Source organism: Anas platyrhynchos, chromosome 1, assembly GCF_047663525.1.
Source record: "Anas platyrhynchos isolate ZD024472 breed Pekin duck chromosome 1, IASCAAS_PekinDuck_T2T, whole genome shotgun sequence".
Lineage (NCBI taxonomy): Eukaryota > Metazoa > Chordata > Aves > Anseriformes > Anatidae > Anas > Anas platyrhynchos.
In genome coordinates this window covers 25,792,242-25,816,527 of record NC_092587.1, presented here as the reverse complement: position 1 = coordinate 25,816,527, position 24,286 = coordinate 25,792,242, and the positions used below count along the sequence as shown (strand labels likewise).

Sequence of the window (24,286 nt, the reverse complement as noted above, 5' to 3'; positions counted from 1 at the left end):
CCGTGCCTCGGCATGAGGAAGATTTTCGGCTTCGGGAGGAAGAGGAAGGGGCAGCCGCCGCCTCCCGGTGGCGGCGACGCCGCCGCCGCCGCCTCGCCCTGTCCCGGCGGTGCCTACGAGCTCCGCCAGAAGGAGCTGGGCAAGCTGCACCGCGCGGCCGCCAGCGGCGACCTGGCCCAGGTGCGGCAGGGGCTGAGGAAACACGGCATCGACGAGCGGGACAAGGCGCAGCGGTAAGGGTGGGGCGGGGCTGGGGCCGGGAGGGCTCCCTGTAACCCGCAGGACCCCCCCTCGCTCCCCAAAAACACGCCCCTGGGGCGTTGTCGGAGGGCGACGAGAGGGCTGCAGCTTGCCCCAAGGTTTTCTAGTTTGCGAAGCCAGCGGTAGCTTCTTTAGGATCACCGCGTTGCCTGGTGTTTGGTGCTAGCAGCTTGGAGGTGATCACAGGCTCCTTCAGCCTTGTGGTTATCGGTTGCCCACCTGAGGTCTGCACACTCAGCTGCTGTCGTGCTGTGCTGGGCGGCTTTCAGGTGATCACGGTCAGACCTTCAGAGCTGAAAGGCCCTGCACGCTCCTATGGGAGTTGCTCCAAAAAGTGGAAATAGTCGCTCTCAAGTGACTGCTGCTGTTCCCTGTCTGTAGCAAGACGTGAAGTGAAGTTTTGTGCGATTTACTTGTCTTCATCCTTTTTGCCTTGGCAGAAGCTTTTTTTTTTTTTTTTTTTTTTTTTAATAGGAGGCTTGCTAGCTGCCCTGTGATGGGAAGAGAAGTATCTGCATTAAAAGTTGCTGTTTCTGCATCACATCACGGTGCTTGTGCACCTCTCCTTTTCTGTTCCCACCTAGCCCAAGAGCAGTTGTGCTCCTGTCTCTCAACAAAATACCCCAACAGTTGTTTTTTTCAGAGGTTACTTGAGGCTTCCTAAATGCAGAGAAAGATCTTACCCACAGCGATGGAGTTCAAACAACAGTGGACTCTTTCTCTCTCAGTTCTTCAGGAATTGCAGGATTTTTGTTGCACGACCTTCTTCTGTGGTATTCCATTTGTATGAGTTATAAATGTCAGGATGGTGACATACTACTTTCCTGTAGTCAGCATTACGGTGTTGTGTCTGTTTTGCTAGAGATTACCAAAGGTGCTTTGATGCCTATGTGAGTTTCATGTTTGCAGTAGTAACCAAGTTAGCAAAAAGAAAAAGCAGGTGTTTTCAAAAAGCAAAGCAAATCATCAATATTCTTGCTGTAAAACCCATCTCCTAGATCTCTGATATGCTTCTGGCGTGTGAATGACCCTGTGAGGATTTAGAGATTTACTTGCGTTAGACCTCAGATTCCCAGGCCTTGGTCTTCCGTGCTGTGTCATGGGTGCAGTTGTGCTGGAGGCAGTGACCAGAGTCTGGACACAGGAATCTGTTTGTGCAGATTCAGTTATACAGCGGAGAAAATGTCATCTTACTAAGCAAATGCTGTGGAGGGGTTTTCCTAGCCAGCTTAAGGCTTTGGATGTGCAACTGCTGTTACTGTCAATGGAATGAGCTTGGGTATTTGTTCTGTTTCAATATTTTGAGACATGAAATCTGCCCTATCTGTGTACCACAGACTGAAATCATTTCTTCATCTGTCAGTGTGAATTTAATATATCTATTTTTTTAGGACACCACTGCATCTTGCTTGCGCAAATGGACATGTGGATGTCGTTACATACCTAGTAGAAAACAAGTGTAAGCTCAATCTTTTTGACAATGATAACAGATCGCCACTGATGAAGGTATGTGGAATGTGTTATCCTACTCAAAGTGGGGCTTATTGATTACATGTTAAATGATGGCTATCTTGCTGAATTCTTTACATAAATCTGTGTAGAAACAGGTGTATTATAGCTAGTCTTGGAAGAGGCTTCCCAGCATTGGGAATTTGCGGTATTCATTGGTAGAGTGAAACGTGACTGTTGCAATTTTTTTTCCTTGTATTGTTTCCAGGCAGTACAATGCCAGAAAGAAAAATGTGTGGCTATCTTGCTGGAGCACGGTGCTGATCCAAACTTGGCAGATGCTAGTGGCAACACTGCCCTTCACTTGGCTGCTGCAGCTCCGAATGCATCTCTAGCAGAGATGTTACTTGAGCATAATGCCCATATCGATGCTCAAAATAAGGTAAATTTTGAGATTTGTTAGGGAAGTTCTTCCAAAAAGTTGCATTAATATTTCTGTTGAAGAGTTTTTTGGTTTAGATTTTTAACTTGAATGATTTTTCTGCCCTTTCAGGAGGGATATACCCCCCTTATTCTTGCTGTCTTGGAACATCATGAAGAGATGGTAGAATTTCTCCTTAAAAAAGGAGCTGATGTGCATGCTCGAGATCAGTGTGAAAGGTGAGATGTTGGTGGATTGCCTTAGTCATCTTCAGGTTGGACTGATGAGAGGCACAGGAAAATGAACACTGACATAGAAAGAGCCACACAGGAGTTTCCTGTGTGACTGCTGGAAGCAGGTCTACAGAAGGCCACCGACATGCATCATTGCATGTTTTCTGCATTGAAGATTGCAGGAAAGCATTGTTTGTGGTGGCCACCATGGCAGGAGACTTGTTAGGAGCATTGCTGTTATGAAGGAAATGCTTTTTCAAATTGAGGAATAGTTCATATGTCAATGTAGGAGCTTTGTCTGAGGATCAAGCAATTTTTTTATTCCCTCTCACATTTTATTGTAGCTAAAATACATTTTCTCTTGTTCATTTTAAACTAACGGGGATTTTTTTTTTGAAAGTAATCAAATAAGGATTAAAATAATTGCAATGTCTGTGTAAAATGATTTATTTCTTATTATATTTTGGATGTTTCAGAACCCCGCTTATGACTGCTGCATCTGGTGGGGAGCTTAACTTGATAAAAGTTCTTCTTCGCTATGGTGCTGATCTTTCCCATAAAGACACTAAAGGATGGACAGCTGAGGATTATGCTATTATTCATGGATATTCTAGGTAAACTTTTAACTTTATTATTAGAATTGTTAAGTTGTCAGTTATCGATGTTGGCTTTGGACTTTTCTGCTAGCAGTACTAAGGTTTAATGGTATCTTGGGACAACTCTGTCACTGAGCACAGCTTCAATTTTCTAGAATGTATTGCTCCCCTGTCTACTGCTAATTTGGAAGTTGAAGAACACTTCCACACCAAATTATGTTAAATTTCTAGTTTGTGTCGCTAAGCTCATACCTGGCCATTATAAACTCTTAAGTTTCTGTAACCTGCAGTTGTCTAGATATGGAGCTTGACAAACGGGGATCTGTAAACCCTATTGTAAAAAAGGGTTTGTAAACCTTTTCCCAGACCAGCACTACTGTTACTATATTGTTAACGTATTTCAATCCTCTTACCAGGAACCACCCACCTTTTGTTTCAGAGGAGATCCAGTGATCTCCACTTCTGTTAATTAACTAAACAATCTTGCTGCTGTTATGTTTAAGTGTTACAACCATGGGTGTTCATTCTTAATGGCAGTTATGTGTGCTTAAACTATGCTGAAAAAGTGTACCAAGCTGGAGTGAATTTCATTGATACAAATACACATCTGTATAATGAACATGACTGTAGTATTTGGGTATGTAATAAGCAATGCAGTAAGTAGAGCGTGCATTAACCTTAGTGAATATATCATAGAGTCATAGAATATCCCGAGTTGGCAGGGACCCATAAGGATCATCAAGTCCAACTCCTGGCACCGTACAGGTCTACCCAAAAGTTTAGACCAACTTCAGCTTAACACCATTCCTGCGGGTCCTATCACTGGTGTTTGCGGAGAATAGGTCACCTGCCTCTCCACTCCCCCTCGCGAGGAAGTTGTAGACCGCAATGAGGTCCCCCCTCAGCCTCCTCTTCTCCAGGCTGAACAGGCCCAGTGCCCTCAGCCGCTCCTCATACGTCTTCCCCTCTAGGCCCTTCACCATCTTTGTTGCCCTCCTCTGGACACTCTCCAACAGTTTTGTTGCTGACGGAAGGAAGACACAGACGCTCAATATGAGTGAACAGTGAACTTCAACTTTAATGGATAGCTCAGTCGCCTTTTATCTAGTTCGAACATAATCAACTCATATATATTGCAGAAACTAAGCTCAGGATTGGTTAACACTTCCCGGGCTTTTCAGTCTGGTCTTCCTTCTTTTAGCTACCTGTCCTGCCTTAGGGACTTTCCCCCCCCCGATCGCCCAAGGGCATCGTGTCCTTGAGCCTGATTGGCTCTCAGCCAGCTGCGTACGTGCCAAGGGTCATGTGAGTTGAGTGCAGTGCTTCACCAGCCCATTGTCTCCCAACTGCTCAACATTCACATGTCCTACCTCACTTAACGATTCCTCCACACAGTTTAATGTCCTTCTTGTACTGTGGTGCCCAGAACTGCACACAGAACTCCAGGAGAGGCTGGACCAGCGCAGAGTAGAGCGGGACAATCACCTCTCTCAATTGACTAGCAATGCTGTGCTTGATGCACCCCAGGATACGGTTGGCCCTCCTGGCTGCCAGGGCACACTGCTGGCTCATATTCAACTTGCTGTCAACTACAGCCCCCAGATCCCTCTCTGCAGGGCTGCTCTCCAGTGTCTCATCGCACAGTTTGTACGTATAGCCAGGGTTGCCCCGTCCCAGGTGCAGGACCCAGCACTTGCCTTTGTTAAACTTCATGTGGCTGGTGATTGCCCAGCTCTCCAATCTGTCCAGATCTCTCTGCATCGCCTTTCCACCCTCAACGGAGTCCACAACTCCTCCAAGTTTGGTGTCGTCAGCAAATTTGCTCAAAACATCCAAGAGGGAATAGAATGTATTCTATTGTATTAGAATAGAATGTATTCTATATTCTATTCTATAGAATAGAATGTATTCTATATGCATTCTAGAAAAAGAGGATGTAGGACTAGAAGGTCCTACATCCAAATCATTTATAAAGACATTGAAGAGGACTGGCCCTAAAATGGAGCCTTGAGGGACCCCACTAGTGACTATCTGCCAGCCAGATGTGGCCCCATTAACCACAACCCTTTGAGCTCTGCCTGTCAACCGACTGCTCACCCATCGTATGATGTTTTTGTTAAGTTGTATGCTGGACATTTTGTCCAGTAGGATCCTATGGGAAACCATGTCAAAAGCCTTACTGAAGTCCAAAAAGATCATATTGGCTGGTTTCCCTTGGTTGACTAGATGGGTGATCTTATCATAAAAGGAAATCAAATTTGTAAGGCAGGACCTACCCTTCATGAACCCATGTTGGCTGGGACCAATGACTGCATTGTCCCCCAAGTGTGCTTCAATAACTTCAAGAATTGTCTTCACAATTTTACCAGCCACTGATATGAGACTGACAGGCCTGTAATTGCTAGGGTCTTCTTTCTTACCCTTCTTGAAAATCGGGACAACATTTGCCAGCTTCCAGTCTACTGGGACCTCTCCAGATTCCCAAGATCATTGAAAAATAATTGAGAGAGGTCCTGCGATGACATCAGCCAGCTCTTTAAGCACCCTGGGATGAATCCTATCCAGGCCCATGGACTTGTACGGATCCAGGTGGAGCAGTAAATCCCGCACATGTTCAGGGTCGGTTGGGAGTTTGTCATTCCCACTGTCACAGTCCTCCCGCTCAGGCCACCCGGGGTCCCGAAGCCCATCATCAGTGTTGAAGACAGAGGCGAAGAAGACATTAAACGTTTCTGCTATGCCTATGTCATTGTCTGTGAGGAGACCTTCCCCATCAAGTAGCAGACCTATGTTTTCTTTGTTTCTCCTTTTTCTGTTCACATATCTACAAAAAAACCTTTTTATTGTCTCCCACAAACATGGCCAGCTTCAACTCTAGTTGGGCTTTGACCCCACGAATTTTCTCCCTACAAACACGAACAGCATCTCTGTATTCCTTCCTTGTTGCCTGACCCTCCTTCCAGCAGCCGCACACTTTATTTTTTCACCTAAGCTCCAGTAGAAGATCCCTGGTCAACCAGGCTGGCCTTCTGCCCCACCTGTCTGACTTCCGATATTTTGGAATCACCTGATCTTGTGCTTTTAGGAGGCAGTGCTTAAAGATTAACCAGCACTGATGGACACCAGTGCCTTCAAAAGTGGTTTCCCAGGGGACCTTGCTGACTAGTTCCCTAGGCAGCCTGAAGTCTGCTTTCCATATATCTAAGGCTGAAGTTTTGGTGGAAGTTTTCCTTCTGTCACCATAAATTCTAAACTCAACCACTTCATGGTCACTATGACCAAGATGGCTGCCAATTGCCACGTCTCCCACAAGACCCTCTCTGTTCTCCAGCAACAGATCTAGGAGGGCACCTTTCCTAGTTGGCTCCCTTAGCACCTGCACCAAGAAGTTATCCTCTAAGTGCTTTATGAACCTCCTGGACTTGCTTGTGTCAGCGGTGTGGTAATCCCATTTGATGTCTGGCAAGTTGATAATCCCCCATAAGGACAAGGGGAGTTGATTTCAAGGCATCTCTTAGTCCTGCATTGATGTTGTTGTCCTGGCTGGGTGGTCTGTAATAGACTCCCACTATGCCATCCCCTTTATTTGTTTGTCCCTTAATCCTTACCCAGAAGCTCTCAACTTTGCCATCGCCAACTTGAAGTTCCACGCAGTCCAGCCCATGCTCCACATACATCGCCACCTCGCCTACCCTGCCTGTCCCTCCTGAAGGGCCTGTAACCATCTATTGCAGCACTCCAGCCACAGGACTCATCCCACCAGGTTTCGCTTCTGCCGATCATGTTGTAGCTGTGGGACTGGACCAAGACTTCTAGCTCGTCCATTTTATTCCTCATACTCCGTGCGTTTGTGTAGAAGCACTTCAAATGTGCCTCCCTACACACAGCACCTTGCACAGGACCTCACTGGCACACAGTCCCTCTGATTCTAGCGCACCATCCCGTAGCTCATCTGTTTTTGACAGACGACATAGCAATGCCGGGGGTATGTTGCCTTGCTTTAGGCACCCTCTCCAACTGGGACGGGCTTTCGTCTGTGTTGTTCTGATGGTCGTGTTCTAGAGCCTCGTACCTATTACATAAGGGTAGATGGGAAGGTGGGCAGGGACAGGGCTCGCCTACCACACCGAACAGGAACCTGCCTCCATTCCCCCCTTTGGCCTAGGTCTCCTCCTGCAGCCTGGCAGGATGAGGGAACTTTTGTCTTCTGTGTAGCAGGAGACACTTGTGCTGTGGCAGGCTTGTGAGTCTGTCTCAGAGAGGGTAGAGTACACCTCCACCAGTCGATTTCCCTCTCTGACTCCCTGATGCTCCTGAGCCTGCTCACCTCTTCCCGAAGCTCTGCTACCTGGCTGAGCAGCTCTTCAACCTGGGCACACCTCCCGCAGGCATACCCCTCGCTGCTGCTGTCAGACACAGACAGGAGACTCAGGCACACCCTGCAGCCCAAGACCTGGAGGGCAGTGTGTTTCCCCGAGCCCTCTGTCTGAGTAGCCACATCAGAGACTGTGGCTGGAGAGGCCGCAAGAGATGTGGAGGCCATGGTTTTCTGCCTGGTTGATACCATGGCCAGGCTCTTTGCAAGCAGGTTACGAGTACCAATGGGAAAGACTGCTGCGAAAGAGCGGTGAAGGCGCCCCCCTACTCTCCCTGCCTGCGCGAACTGCTGCGCCTCGCCCTGTTTGCCCATCCTGGTTGCTCGTTCCCCTACGAGGGGTGCCGGGTCCTGGTGGTTCCCTTGGCTGCTTTGAGTGAAAATATGAATTAATTCATATTTTCATATGAAACGTTCATATGAAAATATTCATATTTTCATGGCTTTGGATATATCTAGGTTGGATAGCAAGTGGCTGATACTATTCCATTAAGTGGTGTATGCAGGTATGTGGTTATTCTTACCAAATGCATTTCCTCTCTTTCTGCATATAGTCTTAGCAAACAACTGGCAGAATACACAGACTGGGAGAACACAGGAGAAGCTTCTGCAGGCGGTAAACAAAGCATCCCGGTACTTACGACTCCTCACAGAGCAGGAGCTGCTGGCTTTACGTTGGGTGCACCTGCTGTGGACAGAGGAGGTAGGATATTTAACTGTGGCAGACCTAATGAGAAAAAATAAGTGGCCTTCACTTTAGGTGTTTTATATTGTTCAAGCTTCTTGTGCTCAGTGTTGACTTTAGTGGAGGCATCAGATGGTGTATCACAAAAAGTTCTGTGAATGTGCTTCTTTCTTGCTAGTTTGAAGTGCATCTTACCAGCCCTGAGGACAATTGTGATTTGTGTATTTAACATCAATTCATATGGTTGTCACCTTCAGCCCATCAGATCGCCCATTTATACAGGTTTTCCTTGCGGTGGGATGTGTGGGAAGAAAGGAGGACAAGTAAGGAACTTGGCTTTGTTTTTCAGGTGGACTCTTAGAGATGCTCTTTCAGATTGTGCTGTAGGTTCATCCTGGGCAGTTGGTTCACGTTTCTGTAGTAGGGAAACAGCAGCTGAGTTAGAAAGATGAATGGCTTGTTGATTTCCACTGAATTTGTATGTCTGTTTGATTTAATAGTTTCACTTGTACTAAGCTCATTTTAGTGAGTCACATTATTTCTCATCTTCAGTTAGAATTGCTTTTGTTTAGGTGCTGTGGAGACACTTAGGAAAAATTGTCCTGGAAGAGTAACTTCATTATCAACAATTCAGCGTCTGTGTATACTGTATCTTCTTGGACATAGTCTGATTTATAATAAAGAGGCCTTTCTTCCACTTTGATTAGTTTTATACCAAAAAAAAAGTTAAAAGTTCATATAACTTTGTAATCCAGAAAAACAATTAAATTGCCTTGTGATTAAAAGAAAGAAACTCTTTCAGTGAGTTTGTAAAATCCAGTCAATGCTTATGAGCTCAGATAGCGCTAAAGGAATCTTAAAAAAATAATAATATTTTAATACAGATAAAATTGTTTGCTTTATACTTTGTTTCTCGCCCATCAGTAGGAGGGTTTATTCATTCTATATTTTTAAGGGCTTTATGTTAGAATGATGTGTCCAAGGGGAAGCAGACAGTGTTCAAATGCAATTGCTCTTTTTTATTTTGACAATGTGTCAAAAAATATGAGCAAAAAGTGTGGCTTCTTTTTTTCTTCTAGACTTTTCACAGGAAGGAGAACTGAATTTGGGGCCGAGCTTTGCCTTTGACTTAGGAACAGTTCCTTTGATCTAGTCAGAGATTTGAAGTTTCTTCACAGGCTGTTTTTTTTTTTTGTTTGTTTGTTTGTTTTTTAAAAAAAAATGTTTTTTCAGCAGGGCTTGATACAGGTAGTTATATCACTAAAATACTGTTTTCACCCCCAAAACTCTTTTACTACTTTCCACATTGTTGTGGAAACAATGTTTCCACACGTAGTTGCCACACAGTCTGACAGGCCTGTATTATTATAAAATATGTGGCTTAAAGAGGACTAGTATTGTGTAATTCCAAAACTGGCATATGTGCAGGGAAATACAGGTTCTTTGATCAAATACAGGTTCTTTGATCAAATTTCTGGGATTTTCAATGGTAACCTTTATTCTTTTTGCTGCTTTTGCACTTCCTAATTGGAAGAGGAAATTGTGTAGAATGTTGAACAAGTCTGCATTTTTAAGCTTACTTGCTTATCGGAATGTCAGAACATGAACGTTTTTATTAATCACAGACAGGTTTGCAAAAACCTCCAAATGAATGACTTCCAGCAATAGTGTATCAAGTGATGGAGTTTTTAGATTTTAAGTTGGAATTTCTTTGGGGGAAACAATAATTACACAATCCATATTTCTAGTATGTCTGCGATGACAGCTTTTTTAACTACTGCAGCATGTACTACTCTTTTGTTCCTTCAGTGTTTCCCTGAGTAGTTAAATTGTTTCTGCAGGGTAAAGTTCTTGAAAAATAAATGAGCACACCAGTGTGTTTTACATCTCCTGAGGTCAGGAAAAGTATCTTCTGTATCTCCTCTTAAGGAAACAGAGAAAGGCAGAAGGGATGAGAAAACATCTTGAAATCGTTTCTTAACTGTTGTATGATTTTGATAGTAGTCATTTTGTCACATCATTGTATGCATTTGTGATAAAATCAATATAAGTAGGACGCCCTTCTGCTCCAAAACAATACCTATAGCTTTGTCATGAAAGAATTTGGCTTAAGGTAGCTGCAATAACAGAACCGCATTGTTCAGTTACCTAAAATTTAAAATTTATTTGTAGGTGGGTTGGATAGAGCAAATGGACAGTGATTTTGTATTCCAAAACTTCTGTTTTGCAGTACAGACAAACATACGCTCATAGTCACAGTGCATTCTCCCACTGCTATAGCTATGTCTATGTGCTTCTCATGTTTCTGAGATTTCAAATTTATTCTGATGTAATTGTTTCGTCTGTCCTTTCCATGCCTTTTCCTAAATGGATATAGGAATGCAACAGTCTCCTAACCAGGCACCAAGAACAGGAGAATCAAGGAAAGGTATTCTGTAGCGTTTTAAGTATGGAACATGTTGTATAATTCACAAACACCTATACATCATACATACTTACCGTCTTGGAGATCCATGCCAAGAGTTGGCTTGGGGTGTTTTCGTTTGCATGTTTTTTGTGCGAGTCTTTTATTACTGAATTCAATGTTTGCTTTTGTCACCAGTGATAGTATATCTTTTTATTTATTTACATTTGTTCTCATGGTGCTTTGAAATGGGCTTCAATGGTGAAAACAAGCAGTCCCCAGGGACTGGTTTTCTAGATCCTATTTCTGTGTCAGGGCATCAGAGCCTTGGTTTAGGTCTGACTGAAAGCTATGTCATGAACTCCTTGCCTTCTAAAGGATTGTGTGACCTGGTTTTGATCATTGACTATATTTATTATACATCAGAAGCAAAAGTTCAGGTAATTTATTGAGCTGCTTTGATTAACTGTAACAGTACTAATGGAAAACACAAGTCACCTGTTCAAAGCTTATAACTGTTCCACCCTAACTATTTCTATGAGGCACATTTCTTTTCAGCTGTATTGCATTGACAGTAAGTTCTGTTCGTATCAGGAGACATGCTCTTCAGAGTTCTCACCTAAACTCTGTCGTTAGGAAAGACAGAACTTGTACATTCATTTATGAGCTACTGGTAGTAGAGATGTCTTCAGGTGTGATGTTTCTTGGTTGTTGGGTTTGTTTTCCCTTTAATAATTTTGTCCAAGGCTTTACTTGCCATCATATGATTTTATGGAAGGTCCCAGTGTCCTGTTTATTAAAAAACAACAACAACAAAAAACTTATGATAGTTAGCAATTGGTTAAAGAACTTCATGAACGCTGACATAGCTTCTGTGTGGAGATTAGGAGATTATATGTGCTTGTTTTTTCCCTTTTGTGTTGGGAATCAGAATCTTTTTATTTTGTCTTAGTTGTTAATAGTTGAGAGGTTGTAGCACTTCTCAAACTGTCTCCCTAGAGTGCAGATTTATTGGTACCTCAGTGACCTGAAGCATGTGCTATAGTACGCTCTCATCAAGTCTGCAAATGATGTGAAATCTGAGGGATGTGCTGCCATTTGGAGGGACCTTGACGAGCTGGGGAAGTGGACTGACAGGCAGGCACCTTAAGAAATTCAGCAAAGGCAAATGCCAAGTTGTGCCCCTGGGAAGGAATAGCTCCTTGCTACAAAACATGATGGGACTGCCTGGCAGAGGAGCAGCTTTGCTGGGAGGGCCCAGAGAGTCTTGGCAGTGAGCAAGCTGAGCATGAGCCTTGCCCTCAGGGTGCCCTGGCTGCTGAGGTCAACAGCATCTTGGTCTGTGTTAAGAGCAGCCCAGCCAGGAGACTAGGGAAAGTGATTCTCTGGCCCTACTTGGTACTTGTTAGACTATCTTGATCCTGGGTTATAACTTTGAGCCCCCAGTGCAGAAGAGGTTGATCGTTCAGCGGGGAGCCATCAGATTCGTCAGGGGCAGGAATACATGCCCTGTGAGGAGGGGCTGAGAAAACAGGGCTTGGTCAGCCTGAAGAAGAGGCAGCTTCATAGGGGACCTAACAGCAGCTTCCGATATGTATGAGAAGACAAAGCCAGGAGCTTCCTTGTGGTACATGACAAGAGGTGTAAGTGGAAACAGGAAAGTTTCTAACTATGTTAGAAGCGTTGCCATGATGAGGACAGTTAAAATAGGGAGGTTGTTCGGCTTTCCTCCTTTGCCTGACCTCATATCTGGACTGGCTTTGAGGAAGCAGTTGGCTAAGAGACTTCCTGAGATCCCTTTTGACCTGACTTATCCTATGATCCTAAGTGAGAATTGCCTTCATTTCACCAAAGAAAGTTTGAAGTATAGTACAATATGTCCTGGTAATGCTGCTTTTGTCTATTGTATACTCTTTTTTTTGGTGTGTTATAGAGACCTGCTGGTGATCCAGAGATAAGCTTTAGAGATAAGTTTTTAGAGATAAGCTTTAGTTCTTGACTATGCTTTTTCATTTTTCTTTAAATTTTCAAAATAATCCATAGTTGGGTAAAGTAGAAAATAAAGTGTATTGTATGACAGTGTAAAGCACTTAATGTTTACTCTGCTTGTGGTGCGTGAATGTGTGTGTAGTATGAGTACTTTGAAGGTTCATCTACTTACTGTCTTCATAAACCACCACCATTTGTTAACTGTTCACAAGCTTAGCATAGTCACGCTATGCTGTTCTTTAGTTTAGAGATATTTCTTAAATTTAAGAGCCCAAAGAAGGTATCACCGATCTTCTTTATTATTATTATTATTATTTTTAATTCCATATTATTTGAAAAAGCAGGTGCTTTGGAAATGCTTTCATTCATGCTGCCTTGTATTAAATTGGCCCCAGTTTCATTCTGTTACAATTTGTAGTGTTGTCATGTGAAATGTTTGTTTGTATTGATTAATTTTTAGCATGCCAAATCTAATATCAACATGTTAATTAATATTTGAACAGCAATAGATGACTTTTCCCAAGGAGACTCAATAAGGTGAGACTTCTAAAAATACCTAATGCTTACTTGAAGAATGATATGAAGGAGCCGCTATTCATTTTGCTTTGCTTTTTAAGAAGCTCTGAGAAAGAGGGGAATGATGACAGTTGGCATACTTCTGAGGAAGAAGAACTTGATTTTACCCCAAAGGTATGGTGCCTTTACAGGAAAATTGTCCTGTAGAATAAGTGATTTGAAAGCAAAGAAACTTTTTCCAGCCAATATTGTTTTCTCTTTAATAGCAGTCTCTGGTCTGACAGCATTTTTTTTTTTTTTTCTGCTGTGAGGTATGTTTTTTGTAAGAGAATTGTAGCTGTGGCAGAGAATGCTGTAAAATTGTGGTTTGGGGCAAAACAGCAGTAGGTGAAAAGATAAGCAGCGACATTATTTTAGTTGTTCTGGTTCATTTGAGTCAGATTTGCAGACCCTGAAAGTTTATAAGTTACTATATAACCTATTCTTCTCCAAATGTCGCTATCGTTTCCCCTAATTTATGTGATAGAATTCTAACTGATAATGAAAAAGAGCAGAGAGGTGGGGGTTGGCCTGTTCTCCCACGTGCCTGGTGACAGGACGAGGGGGAACGGGCTAAAGTTGCGCCAGGGGAGTTTTAGGTTAGATGTTAGGAAGAGCTTCTTTACTGAAAGGGTTGTGAGGCATTGGAACAGGCTGCCCAGGGAGGTGGTGGAGTCACCATCCCTGGAAGTCTTCAAAAGACGTTTAGATGTAGAGCTTAGGGATATGGTTTAGTGGGGACTGTTAGTGTTAGGTCAGAGGTTGGACTCGATGATCTTGAGGTCTCTTCCAACCTAGAAATTCTGTGATTCTGTGTGTGATTTATTAACTGAAAATGTCTACTGAAACTGTTCAGCACCTGGTTCTCCATTCCTTCTCCTCAGGTTCCTCCAGTGCTCAATGAATGACTTGCTCAAATTAGTCTTTTTTTCCCCCTTTCTTTCTTTTTTTCCCTTCTTATTTTGAATGACATTGTATAGTTCTCACACTGCATGTTTTTATTTTTTTGAATGCTCGGGTGGTACTCTCTTATCAGCCACATGTGTTATCTCCTACTGTTTTTGCTAGTATTATGAAGGATTATCAGTTTCTCCAGTGATATCTGGAGCATCTGGTCTTTTGCGGTGGCATTCTGCAGTAATGAGGAAGAGGTGTACGGTGGTGGTGAACTGGTGGGGTTCAACACACTCTGTGATGATGGAGATTCAAGTGTGTGTAGTTTAAACATTATTTCATTTTCTTACATTGATTTAAATGGAAGTGATGCATTTTTCAAATAATGATTTTGAAATTTAGGGATCTTTTGGTAGGTGAACTTGCAGTGACTAATTTGTGTAAGTCTAAGGAACTTTAAGAGTTACTCGAGTTATACACACTTAAAAGTAAGCATCCTACATAATACAAACATTAATTCAAAAACAGATTTTTAGACTTGTTATGCATGTAAATACAGTTTCAGAAAGAATTTGCTGAAGGGTACCTGTGGAGGTTTTTTTGAGGTAAAATACTCACTGACTTGCATATGTGTGAGTGTTTGTGTAATTAGACCTATAGGATGCAGCAAGCACCTGAGAACTGTCAAAAGGACAGCCCAGTTGCATTTACTGTTCAAGATTTGATTTAAGTAAATGATTTGTTTTTAAAAACAAGAAAGCAAAAAATAGATCAAATAATTCTCTTCAAATATATTTTTATTTACAGAAGCCACAGAAGCCAAACTTGACGCTGTTAATGAATGCTTCCCAGCAGTTCAAGAAAAACAGTAAGCTATTTAGAAAAGACTGCATGATATAATGTGATACAAAAGTAAACTAGCTGAGTAATTTTTTCCCCCTTAGACTATAGAAAGTGAGAAAAGTAGTAGTATGAGAACAGAGCACATAGTCATTTTAGGGCAAAATAAGTGAGATCATGAAAATGAAAATATTGAGTCCCTTCCTAAGCCTTTGTCCCTGATAAAGTCCTTCCTCCCATCCTGCTTATCCACAGAAATATTAGGTGGTTTTACCTTGCTAGGCAGCTGAACTCCACCACAACCGCTCTCTCACTCCCCCTCCTTAGAAGAGGAGCAGAAGAAGAAAAGGAAAGAAACAACTCACGGGTTGAGATAAGAATAGGATAATTTAATTAAAGGAAAAAATAATTATTAAGAAAAAATTATTAATTAAACAATTTAGCTAAAGGGAAAAAACTGAAAGGGAAAGAAGGGGCACGGGGGAAAAACAACAAGCAAAGGGTTTGTGGAAGTGCACAGGAAATAAATTACTCTCTACTTCCCACAAATGAGCGATGCTTGATCACGTCCTTGAAGCAGGGCCTCAGCACATGTAGCCTATGGGCTGCTGCAGGGAAAGTTAACATCCCAACCAAACCCAGTACAATCCCTTACCTGGCTCCTTTTCTAGACATTCCCAGATGACTCCTCTTCTATGCTTTAAGCAGGTAATAGGCCTGTTGCTATTTTTGTAACTCATTTGGTTCATATGCCTTTCTCCTTTTCTCATGCTTTAAGATGATGGTGATGGTTCTAGAATTGAAAGTCCTAAGTCACAGAAGAAAAACCTCAAACATAGAACCCCATCGGATGCAAATCTGAACAAAGGCAAGTGTGGTGAACTGTTGAACCAAGATGTTTCAGATGCAAGCAACCTTGAAGAAGAGGAATTGGACGAGGAAGAAGAAGAGGAGGAAGAAGAGGAGGAAGAAGATGAAAATGATGATGGAGATGATGATGAAGAGTATGAAGAGGAAGAAGAGGGAGATCTTATTCAAGATGAAAAGGAGGAGGAAGATCTGGAAGATGAAGAAACTCAGTCTAACAGCATAATGGAGGAGGAGCAGGGGCGTGAAATAGAACCTAAAGGAAAAGTTAATCAGGAATTGGGGTGCTTTAGAAATGCTAAGTATGAAGGGGAAACTCAGTGTGGGACTGGAAATGTTTTTGGTGATGATCAGAAAATATGTAAAGAACTTGATGAAAAGATGGAGGGATCTGTTGATGCTCCTGTGTCTTTTATAGCTGGGTGTTATGAAAGGTTGCAAGAAAATATAACAGTGATATCTCCAAAGGTAATGAACAATGAATTATCTTACGAATCCACACCAAAACAAGCTGTCCTACAAAATGTAAATAATTTACAAACTAGACAAGAACCTTTGAACAAAAAAAGTGTGATTCAGGAGAAGTTACGCCAAAAGGGTAACTTCTCTTCTGTAGACTCAGAAACAACAGACTGGAAAAAAGAGATCCCCCAGTCTCTCTCCGACAGTTGTGGTCTTACGGAGAAAAAGTCAGCTTTTGGTGATGGCTTTAAAAGTATTAATGGTTCTCAGTCAGCAGCAGAAAACCCAAGACTTGAAAGTCAAAGACCAAAATCTGATATTTTTGAATATGTGGGTGAGGAAGATGCTGAAGAAGGGTATGAAGAAGTAGATAAGAAAGTCTGTGAAGCACTGAAACAAGAAAGTGAAAACATGCACTTAATTAGATGTGAAGAAAACACAAGGGCAGTGTTCTCAAGCACAAAGGTAAGTATACAGGGATGCTTGAATCACAAGGGTATTTTTAAGGGTAGTACAGGTAAGAAACAGTAAGCTGTATTCCTACGGATACTTATTGCATATATCTGTATTTCAGTGATCATCTTTTGATACTAAACAGTGTTACTTCTAGCCAAACTAATTTTTTAGGTATAAGAATAATGCCAGACATTATTTTCAATATTTGTTGTGTGATTACAATGATCTTGAAAGAGAAAGATAAGAAACTTCATTTGTCTGAAATTTGTGAAATTTCTCTGTTATATAACTGAGAACAGATGTTGTTTGTGAAGTGTTACTGCCATTTAGTAAAGTTCACAGCATGTTGACTGCAACTGAGAAAACAAAACAATGAAATTGAGAGGAAGCTAGTCATTTTCTGGGGAGCAAACCAGGGGAAAGAAGGAATGTGTTCCTGAATAATATGATTTAAATAAAGCTGGGGTTGGACTGACATGAGGAAGTGCTTTTCAGGGGCTTTCCAGAACTAGAGATGAAGTTTATGACACGAGGCATTGCTGTTTAATCGTGCACACTCCCACTAGAAACCTGAAGGCCCTTTGGAGACTTTTGATCTTTGCTTTACTTTTGTCTTACACAAGAAAAATATTTTCCAAGCTGTCAATGGATGTTGAAGAAGATGCTTGTTTCTGTTCTTTCCAGCTGTTTTGGTCTGTCTCTTTTAGGAAGAGTTACTTAAGTGGGAAGAAGAGGAGAAGGAAGATGCTTGTGGAGAGCTGCAAACTGCAGCTAGTGAGGGTGTGAAAAATTATGTTCATAGTAATACCCATCAAGACCATAACGCTTCAGAAGACACAGCTGGTGAGAAAAGTGAGTTAATTAAATATTGATCCCAGTTGTTCCTCTCTAAGTATTAACATGCCGTGAATGAACTGAAATGGTGATTTGGTGTTCGACTTTCAGAGGTGATAAATTCTTCTGTTGGCTCTGATTTCTAGTGGGCAGCGGCAGAGGAAGGCAGCAGCTTGTTATCCTTTTCATTCATTCTTACAGAGCACAAAACATGGTGTTGGATTCCAAATGAATTCTATAGGAAGCAAGTGCTCTTCTTGCTTTTGTTGCTGTATTCTCCCTGAAGTGGTCTGAATAAGACAAGTAGAGAGGAACTGGTGTGTCTTGGGTGTGACAGTAGTTATTTCCCTTTCTGGCCTGTACTACCATGTTGAAAAGCTGTGATTGCTCTTGGCTGAAGCCTGGGAAAGACTTTTGAGTCAAGCTGTGAGAAAATTGTTCTGCTACAGTGCTTCACCTTGTTCAGTTTTAAAAATGTAGGTCTCCCAGTGCCAATCCTTTGTGTGCTTGAGAGCATTACCAGCTCAGACAGAGTGTTCACCTCAGGGTTTTGGAGCAGGAGGAGACAGACTGGTTTTGGAGCAGGAGGAGACAGACTGGTTCCATTGTCTGTCTCCTGAGCATAACTTGATGCAGTAGATGTTTTCAGAGCATGTGTAACTGCTGATCAGGTTCTACACAGAGGACCTGGCAGAAGCTAATGCTCTGAAGGTGGTGTGCCTAAATGTGAAACTCTGGACCCGTAGGTAAGAGGGAAGACCCAAGCTCTGCATCCTGCAGTTCCTGAACATTTCCCAAAAATGTGCGAGGCATAGTTTGTAGCTTTGTCAGCTGTCATGCTTAAGCATCTTCTGCTTGAAAGGAAATACGAGGAGTAAAGAGAACACTGTGATGTGACTGTGTATGAAGATACCATTGAATATAACTCATTTCTTAATTTCTCCTCTGCAGAAGAACTGTTACTCATTCAGATGCAGGGTTTGACTGATGGGGAAAAGCGGAGTGCAATAAATGCTCACAGCATCTCTCTTTGTCCACTCTTTGTAGGTGCCTTGCCAGCTCTAGGAGCAGAGCAAGAGGAGGAAGCTGAATCTCCCTGGGATTCTGAGGTACTTTCTGTGAAAGATGTAGTGGTCCCAGTGGGGGGAAGGTCATATCCAGAGCTTGTGTTTGAATTTGTTGCTGCCATTGATGAGGCTTGTTTACTTCTTGTTGCTTCAGCTGTATGTTTGTAACTAGAGGTCCTTGAAATGCTTGTGCTCTAGGCTTTCTAGTTAGAATCAGGACAAAGGTAGATCAAGCTAATGATGTGGGCATTCTAGTAGCTGGCCATTGAGTTTGATGTCTAGTACAATATTGAGACAGTGAAGTTTTCTGCTACTTAAAATCTTGTGAGCTTCTCAAAAGGGCTGGTGGTGTGAAGATTGTATTTGTTTTGTTGTTGTTTGTTTTGTTTTGTTTTGTTTTGCCATACATCTCTATTCTGCTGCCCCAGTCAGTGTTAAATGGTTGCCCTTACTGTCTGCAACCTAGACACCTAGATTTTTCTGTATGGAACCATTATCTTTTTAGGTATGCTTCATCCTTTTTAGAAAGTCATTTTCAATAGATACCAAATGAGCTGGCTGTATGTGTCCCTTCTGTCTGTGGTAATTGGCTAGACAAAAGAGCAGGGTCTGTAGCTAAGCCCCTCTGGCTTTTCTTCTGAGGAAAAATGAATTCCTCCCCACCTCCTTCCTTAAAAAATACTAGACTAACGTTTTTAAGATAATGTTAATCTCTGTTAACTTTGCCTTGTTAGTCTTTATTCAACCCAAATTTTTGCTTCATTTTTGCAACATAGTGGTGAACTCACTCACCACTGCATGATACATGCTCCAGGAACATAAGCTCCAACTTGAATGTCAGGCACAAGTTTGGTACAAATGTTGGATCGCCACAGAGCTGCAGTTACTCATTTGCAATCCACATCTTGATTTCCAATGTTAATTCTCTTTTGTGGCCATTCTGTTTAAGGATTATAAGTGTTACAGGATAGTTTAGATGAGTTATAAGTGGGTTTGTTTAGCCAAAGATCTGAAAATACATACTACTGCTGTGACTTTTCCATTGTGTGCTATGCATTGATGTGTCCTTTACAAGACTTCAATTACAAGAACCTTTTGATACACTTGATATCATGTTGTGCACATTGGCTGAGTGGCAGCTTTTTTCATGGAAATAAGTGGGGGGAAAAAAGTTTGTACCAATTGTCTTGCCTGTGTTCTAGATTATACAGACAGATTCTGACAGTCTGAGAAAAGTGTCGCCTGGTGTGTTGCTCCCAGCTGCAGATGAACATGGAGCATGCTTGCAGAGTGTTTCAGTGGAGCGCAACAATGGTAACTTTCTGGTGGATTGTGTTTGTAAGCATTTATAGACTGAAGTGAACTACCAGTGTCTTCCTTAGGAGTGCTGTTATGCTGTGGCTACGTGCCATAGCAATGAGGAAGCGCTTGGTACTTGTTAATTAACACCAGTTAATGAAGCACTTGACGGCCTGTTTGATTAGTAAAGGAATTTCTTGTGTGCATTATGTGTGTTCTTTGGACATGTATATTTTGGTTTCAGGTTGTTGTTTACAGTAGTAAAAGTGTGTGTAGTTTGGGACTGATCTGTCAGAACACTTAGACGTTCTTGGATAATAACGAAGCAGAAGAAATATCACCTGGACAAGCATATTTTTTTTTTGTAGCCTTAATTTATGATAGGTTTATGTTGTGCTTTGTCTAGGCGCTAAAATGTGATGAAAAGTTCAGGTTCTGTTCCTCACGATTTCTTCCTGTAGCTTGTGAAATTTGCCTTTTGACCATCTTGAGTGTAGAAGAACAGAAAAGTTTTGCTGTTGGGGTAAAATTCTTTTCTGAGGATTTTCTCCTTTAAAAAAAGACTTGTCAATCCAGTTTGTAGTATGGGTGTAATAAATTAGCTGTAGGGGCCAATTTTAGTTTAGTAGGCTGGAAGCAGAACTTTACAAGATGAGAGCTTTAAATGAGCTTGATTAGTTGTCATGAAAGTCAGAGTTGTACGATTCTGCTAGGTTAAACTTGAAATCAATATGAAAAGGGGTTAAGAGGTGATTATGGTAATCTTTCTAAGGTATTTCCATATTACTGGACCACCAAGTTTGCTGAAATCAAATACTGTTTTAATTATTTTTTTTTTAATACAAGAATTCTTCTAGAGAGCCATTCTTTGTAACATTTCATATATTAATTTCATGAGAGGACTCAAACTGTAAGATGACTAAAGCAGAGAATTCAAGAAATTAATGGCCATAGATTGTATTAGTTTGGAAGTACTTTAATGTTAATGTTGGACAAAAATTATTTGAAAATTATATTTGGAGCAATGCTATAAACATTGCAACCGTTACAGCCAAACAACATTTGTTTCATTTGCTTCCTTGCAAGCTAAAACAAAATGATCTGTTGAGAACCAGCTTGATTTTACCTTATGGAGTGACACCTATATGAGTTTTCTGTTCTGTGCCCTTAATCTCCCTGTGCTATCACAGAGGGAAAATAGCTCAACGTTAAACTCTTGTTGGATAATCAAATGCTTAGTACTGTTGAATTGTTTTATTATCGTTATTACAGCAGTAATAAGCTTTGGCTTTTGACATAGTCCTTTTAGAAAGTAGAATACAGCTTCTTCCTAAAAGGACAAAATATTTTGATCTTCAACTTACAAGCATGACCATACTGCTTCATATGAATCGTTCTAGTTGTGTGACTTTTTTGATTATTTTTCTTCCAAGGTGCATGCAGGAAAGAATGTGTTAGGCATTTCTTGTATGCTAATACAAATGCTGTATGATAAGGTAATTGAATGTTAGGTATTGTACTCTCAATGAAATAATGCTTGTAACTAACTGATATTGCATGGAGTAAAAGATACCTTCAATTAAAGAAAATAATATTTCATTTTTCACCTCCAGGCTTTTCAGAGAAACCCAGCAATTTGCAGGTAAACAGTTCTTTTGTTTCAGACTACTTGTCCTGTTCATTAAAAAAATACGTAGTTACTTTGAATTTGCGGTGTGTTTTTTTGTTCACTGGACTGTGTCTTTCATAGCTGAAGATTTCTGCGTCAGTTTTAGAAATGAATGAAACATCTCCTAGAAGAGGAAGGCGGAAATCAGGTAAAGATGACATCATGTTGTTATTCTAGGTTTAGCTTCATAATCTTTCTGGATAGGCATATTTAATTAAGTATCTGATTTGTTTTGCAGATCTATTGGAGGAATTTAGTTTAGGAGATGCAGAGGATATTGAAGGTATTCATAAGTCTTTTTGTTGTGTTATTTTATGGGCAGACACATTGTATTTCAAATTCTTTCTCAGTAATAAATTAAGAGTTTTGGTTTTGTCTGTAATACACAATTAAGTGAAATCCATGGAACCATTCAGGTTGGAAAAGACCTCTAAGATCTAAAACAACGTTTCACTTAGTGCTAAAGTCCACCACTAAAACATACTGCTAGTAAGTTCTAAATCTACACATTCCTGAAGATCTCCAGAGATGGTAATTCAATTACTTCTCTGGGCAGCTTATTCCAATGCCTAACAACCCTTTCATTAAAGAAATTTCTCCTAATATCCAGCCTAATCCTCCCCTGGTGCAACTTCAGGCCATTTCCCCTATTCTTTTCCCTTGGTGCTTGGGAGAAGAGCCTGATCCCTACCTCATTACAGCCTCCTTTAAGGTAATTATAAAGTACACTAAGGTTTCCCCTGAGCCTTTTCTCCAAGTTATACAACCCCAGCACCCTCAGCTGCTCATAGGACTTATTCTCTAGACACTTCACTAGCTTTGTTGTCCTTTGGATGTGCTCCAGCACCTTGATGTCCTTCTTGTAGTGAGGGGCCCAAAACTGAACCAGTACTCAAGGTGTGACCTCACCAGATCCGAGTCCAGAGGGACAATCACTTCCCTAGTCCTGCTGGCCACACTATTTCTGATACAAGCCAGGATGCTGTTGGCCTTCTTGGCTGCTTGAACATACTCCTGGCTCATATTCAGCCAGCTGTTGACCAATACCCCCAGGTTCCTTTTTGCTGGACAGCTTTCCAGCCACTCTTCCCCCAGCCTGTAGCATTGCATGAAGTTGTTGTGCCCCGAGGTAGGACCTGGCACTTAACCTTGTTGAACTTCATACAGTTGGCCTCCACCCATAAGGCCAGCCTATGCAGGTCGCTCTGCAGTGCCCTCCTATCCTCAAGCAGATCAACACTCACACCTAACTTGGTGTCATCTGCAAACTTACTCAGGGTGCGCATGATCCTCTTGTCCAGATCATTGGTAAAGGTTTTGAAGAGAACTGTCCCCAGTACTGAGCCCTGGGGGACTCCACTAGCGACTGGCCTCCAACTGGATTTAACTCCATTCACCAGAACTCTTTGGACCTGGTCATCCAGCCATTTTTTAATCCAATTAATTGTACATCTGTCCAAGCCTTAAGCAGCCAGCTTCTTCAGGAGAATGCTGTGGGAAATGGTGTCAAAAGCCTTACTGAGGTTTAGGTAGACCGGATCCACAGCCTTTCCTGAGTCTGCTGAGCACGTCACCTCCTCCTAGGAGGAGGTCAGATTTGTCAAGCAGGACCTGCCTTTGATACACCCATGCTGACTGGGCCTGATCACCTGGTTGTCCTGTAAGTGCTACGTGATGGCTCTCAGGATAATCGGATAATCTCCTCCATAAGTTTTCCCAGCTCAATCTCCTCCATAAGTTTTCCCAGCTCTGATGTCAGGCTGACAGGCCTGTAGTCTCCCACATCCTCCTTTCAGGCCTTCTTGTAGATAGGCATCTCATTTCATAGCTGCCAGTGGACTAAGGCCTCTCCTGATAGCCAGGACTGCTGATAAATGATGGAAAGCAGTTTGGCAACAGTCCCTAATTGGCTCACTCACCGGTAGCCCCATAATGGAACAGTAAAACATTGCTAACACAGAAAGGAAAGGCAGTCTTTTCATAGTTCATTTCATGTCAGCGGTTCTTCCTGTGTGTCTTTCATATGTCTTTTTTCTCCCATGTGTTATCCTGAAGATAAGGTACTAAGAAGTATATGTGAAAATTTCTCTCTAACTTTTGTGTTTGGATTTATTTCAACAAAGCATTATGATTACTGAAATGCTCAGTCTAGATCCATATCTAGAGGCATTTTTTTTTTCTTGTACAGAGTAAACCTGGGACCTTGAAGACTTAGAGCATGAGATTTTGTTCATGGATTTCTCTGCACTAAGCGAAATGAAAATAGCTGGAGGAATGTAGCTAGTTACTGTATGGCACAGAGTGTGCCACGTATATAAATTTTTATATACATAAACCATTCCTGTTTCTTAAAGGTGTGTTTGTGACCACTTATATTAATTTTCAGCAAATTTCCCTTATACATTAAAAAAAAAAAAGTGCCCTGGAAAAAAACAGAAGTTCACAAAGATATGTCTTAAATCTGCGTTGCAGTATTTTCTCTAAATCGTAAATCATGCATTTGAGGGGATATGTTAGTTTGTGTTAAGGTTTTCCTCATAAATACAATGATTTTGGATGTGCTCTAGCTATAAATAATTTGTATTAAGTCATGTTGGATATAAAAATGTGATGTTTTCACTGTAGGTGAGTGCTCAGACTCTGCTTTTCACGTGTCATCATCAGGTGAAAAAGAAGCGATCAAGGATACCATTGAAAACTATGGGAGGCAGGTATGTGAAACCGAGTATCTTGAATTACATTCTGTAAACTGTATTATATGTTAAAGTAAAAGAAAACTTACCAGTTAGTTAATGGTGCTGAAGAAAGCGTCCTGTACATGAAGGCTGTATTATCTGAAGTAAAGTGGGATACAATCTTATGTTTGTGTAAAATGCTTACCATTATGATGGGTGTTTGACATTGATTATCCTGATTTGTTTCCAGCTGAT

At 41.6% G+C, this 24,286-nt stretch overlaps 1 protein-coding gene across 12 annotated transcripts in view; it reads left to right on the top strand.

Moving 5' to 3' along the window:
- Positions 1-12: 12 nt before the first annotated feature.
- Positions 13-24,286, top strand: part of ANKRD26 (ankyrin repeat domain containing 26) — a 61,591-nt gene continuing 37,317 nt past the window's right edge. For 7 of the 12 annotated variants that reach the window (XM_038179841.2, XM_038179833.2, XM_038179834.2 and 4 more), the window contains exons 1-18: positions 13-233; positions 1,653-1,767; positions 1,979-2,152; positions 2,264-2,370; positions 2,841-2,978; positions 7,890-8,038; positions 10,398-10,448; positions 12,917-12,950; positions 13,031-13,103; positions 14,670-14,730; positions 15,481-16,496; positions 17,195-17,339; positions 18,369-18,430; positions 19,591-19,702; positions 21,301-21,329; positions 21,438-21,504; positions 21,595-21,639; positions 23,982-24,067. In XM_038179841.2, coding sequence (XP_038035769.2) covers positions 13-233; positions 1,653-1,767; positions 1,979-2,152; positions 2,264-2,370; positions 2,841-2,978; positions 7,890-8,038; positions 10,398-10,448; positions 12,917-12,950; positions 13,031-13,103; positions 14,670-14,730; positions 15,481-16,496; positions 17,195-17,339; positions 18,369-18,430; positions 19,591-19,702; positions 21,301-21,329; positions 21,438-21,504; positions 21,595-21,639; positions 23,982-24,067 — 2,685 coding nt within the window. The remainder of the gene's footprint in view (positions 234-1,652; positions 1,768-1,978; positions 2,153-2,263; positions 2,371-2,840; positions 2,979-7,889; positions 8,039-10,397; positions 10,449-12,916; positions 12,951-13,030; positions 13,104-14,669; positions 14,731-15,480; positions 16,497-17,194; positions 17,340-18,368; positions 18,431-19,590; positions 19,703-21,300; positions 21,330-21,437; positions 21,505-21,594; positions 21,640-23,981; positions 24,068-24,286) is intronic. The other 5 variants (XM_038179843.2, XM_038179818.2, XM_038179804.2 and 2 more) reach the window with 4 other exon arrangements.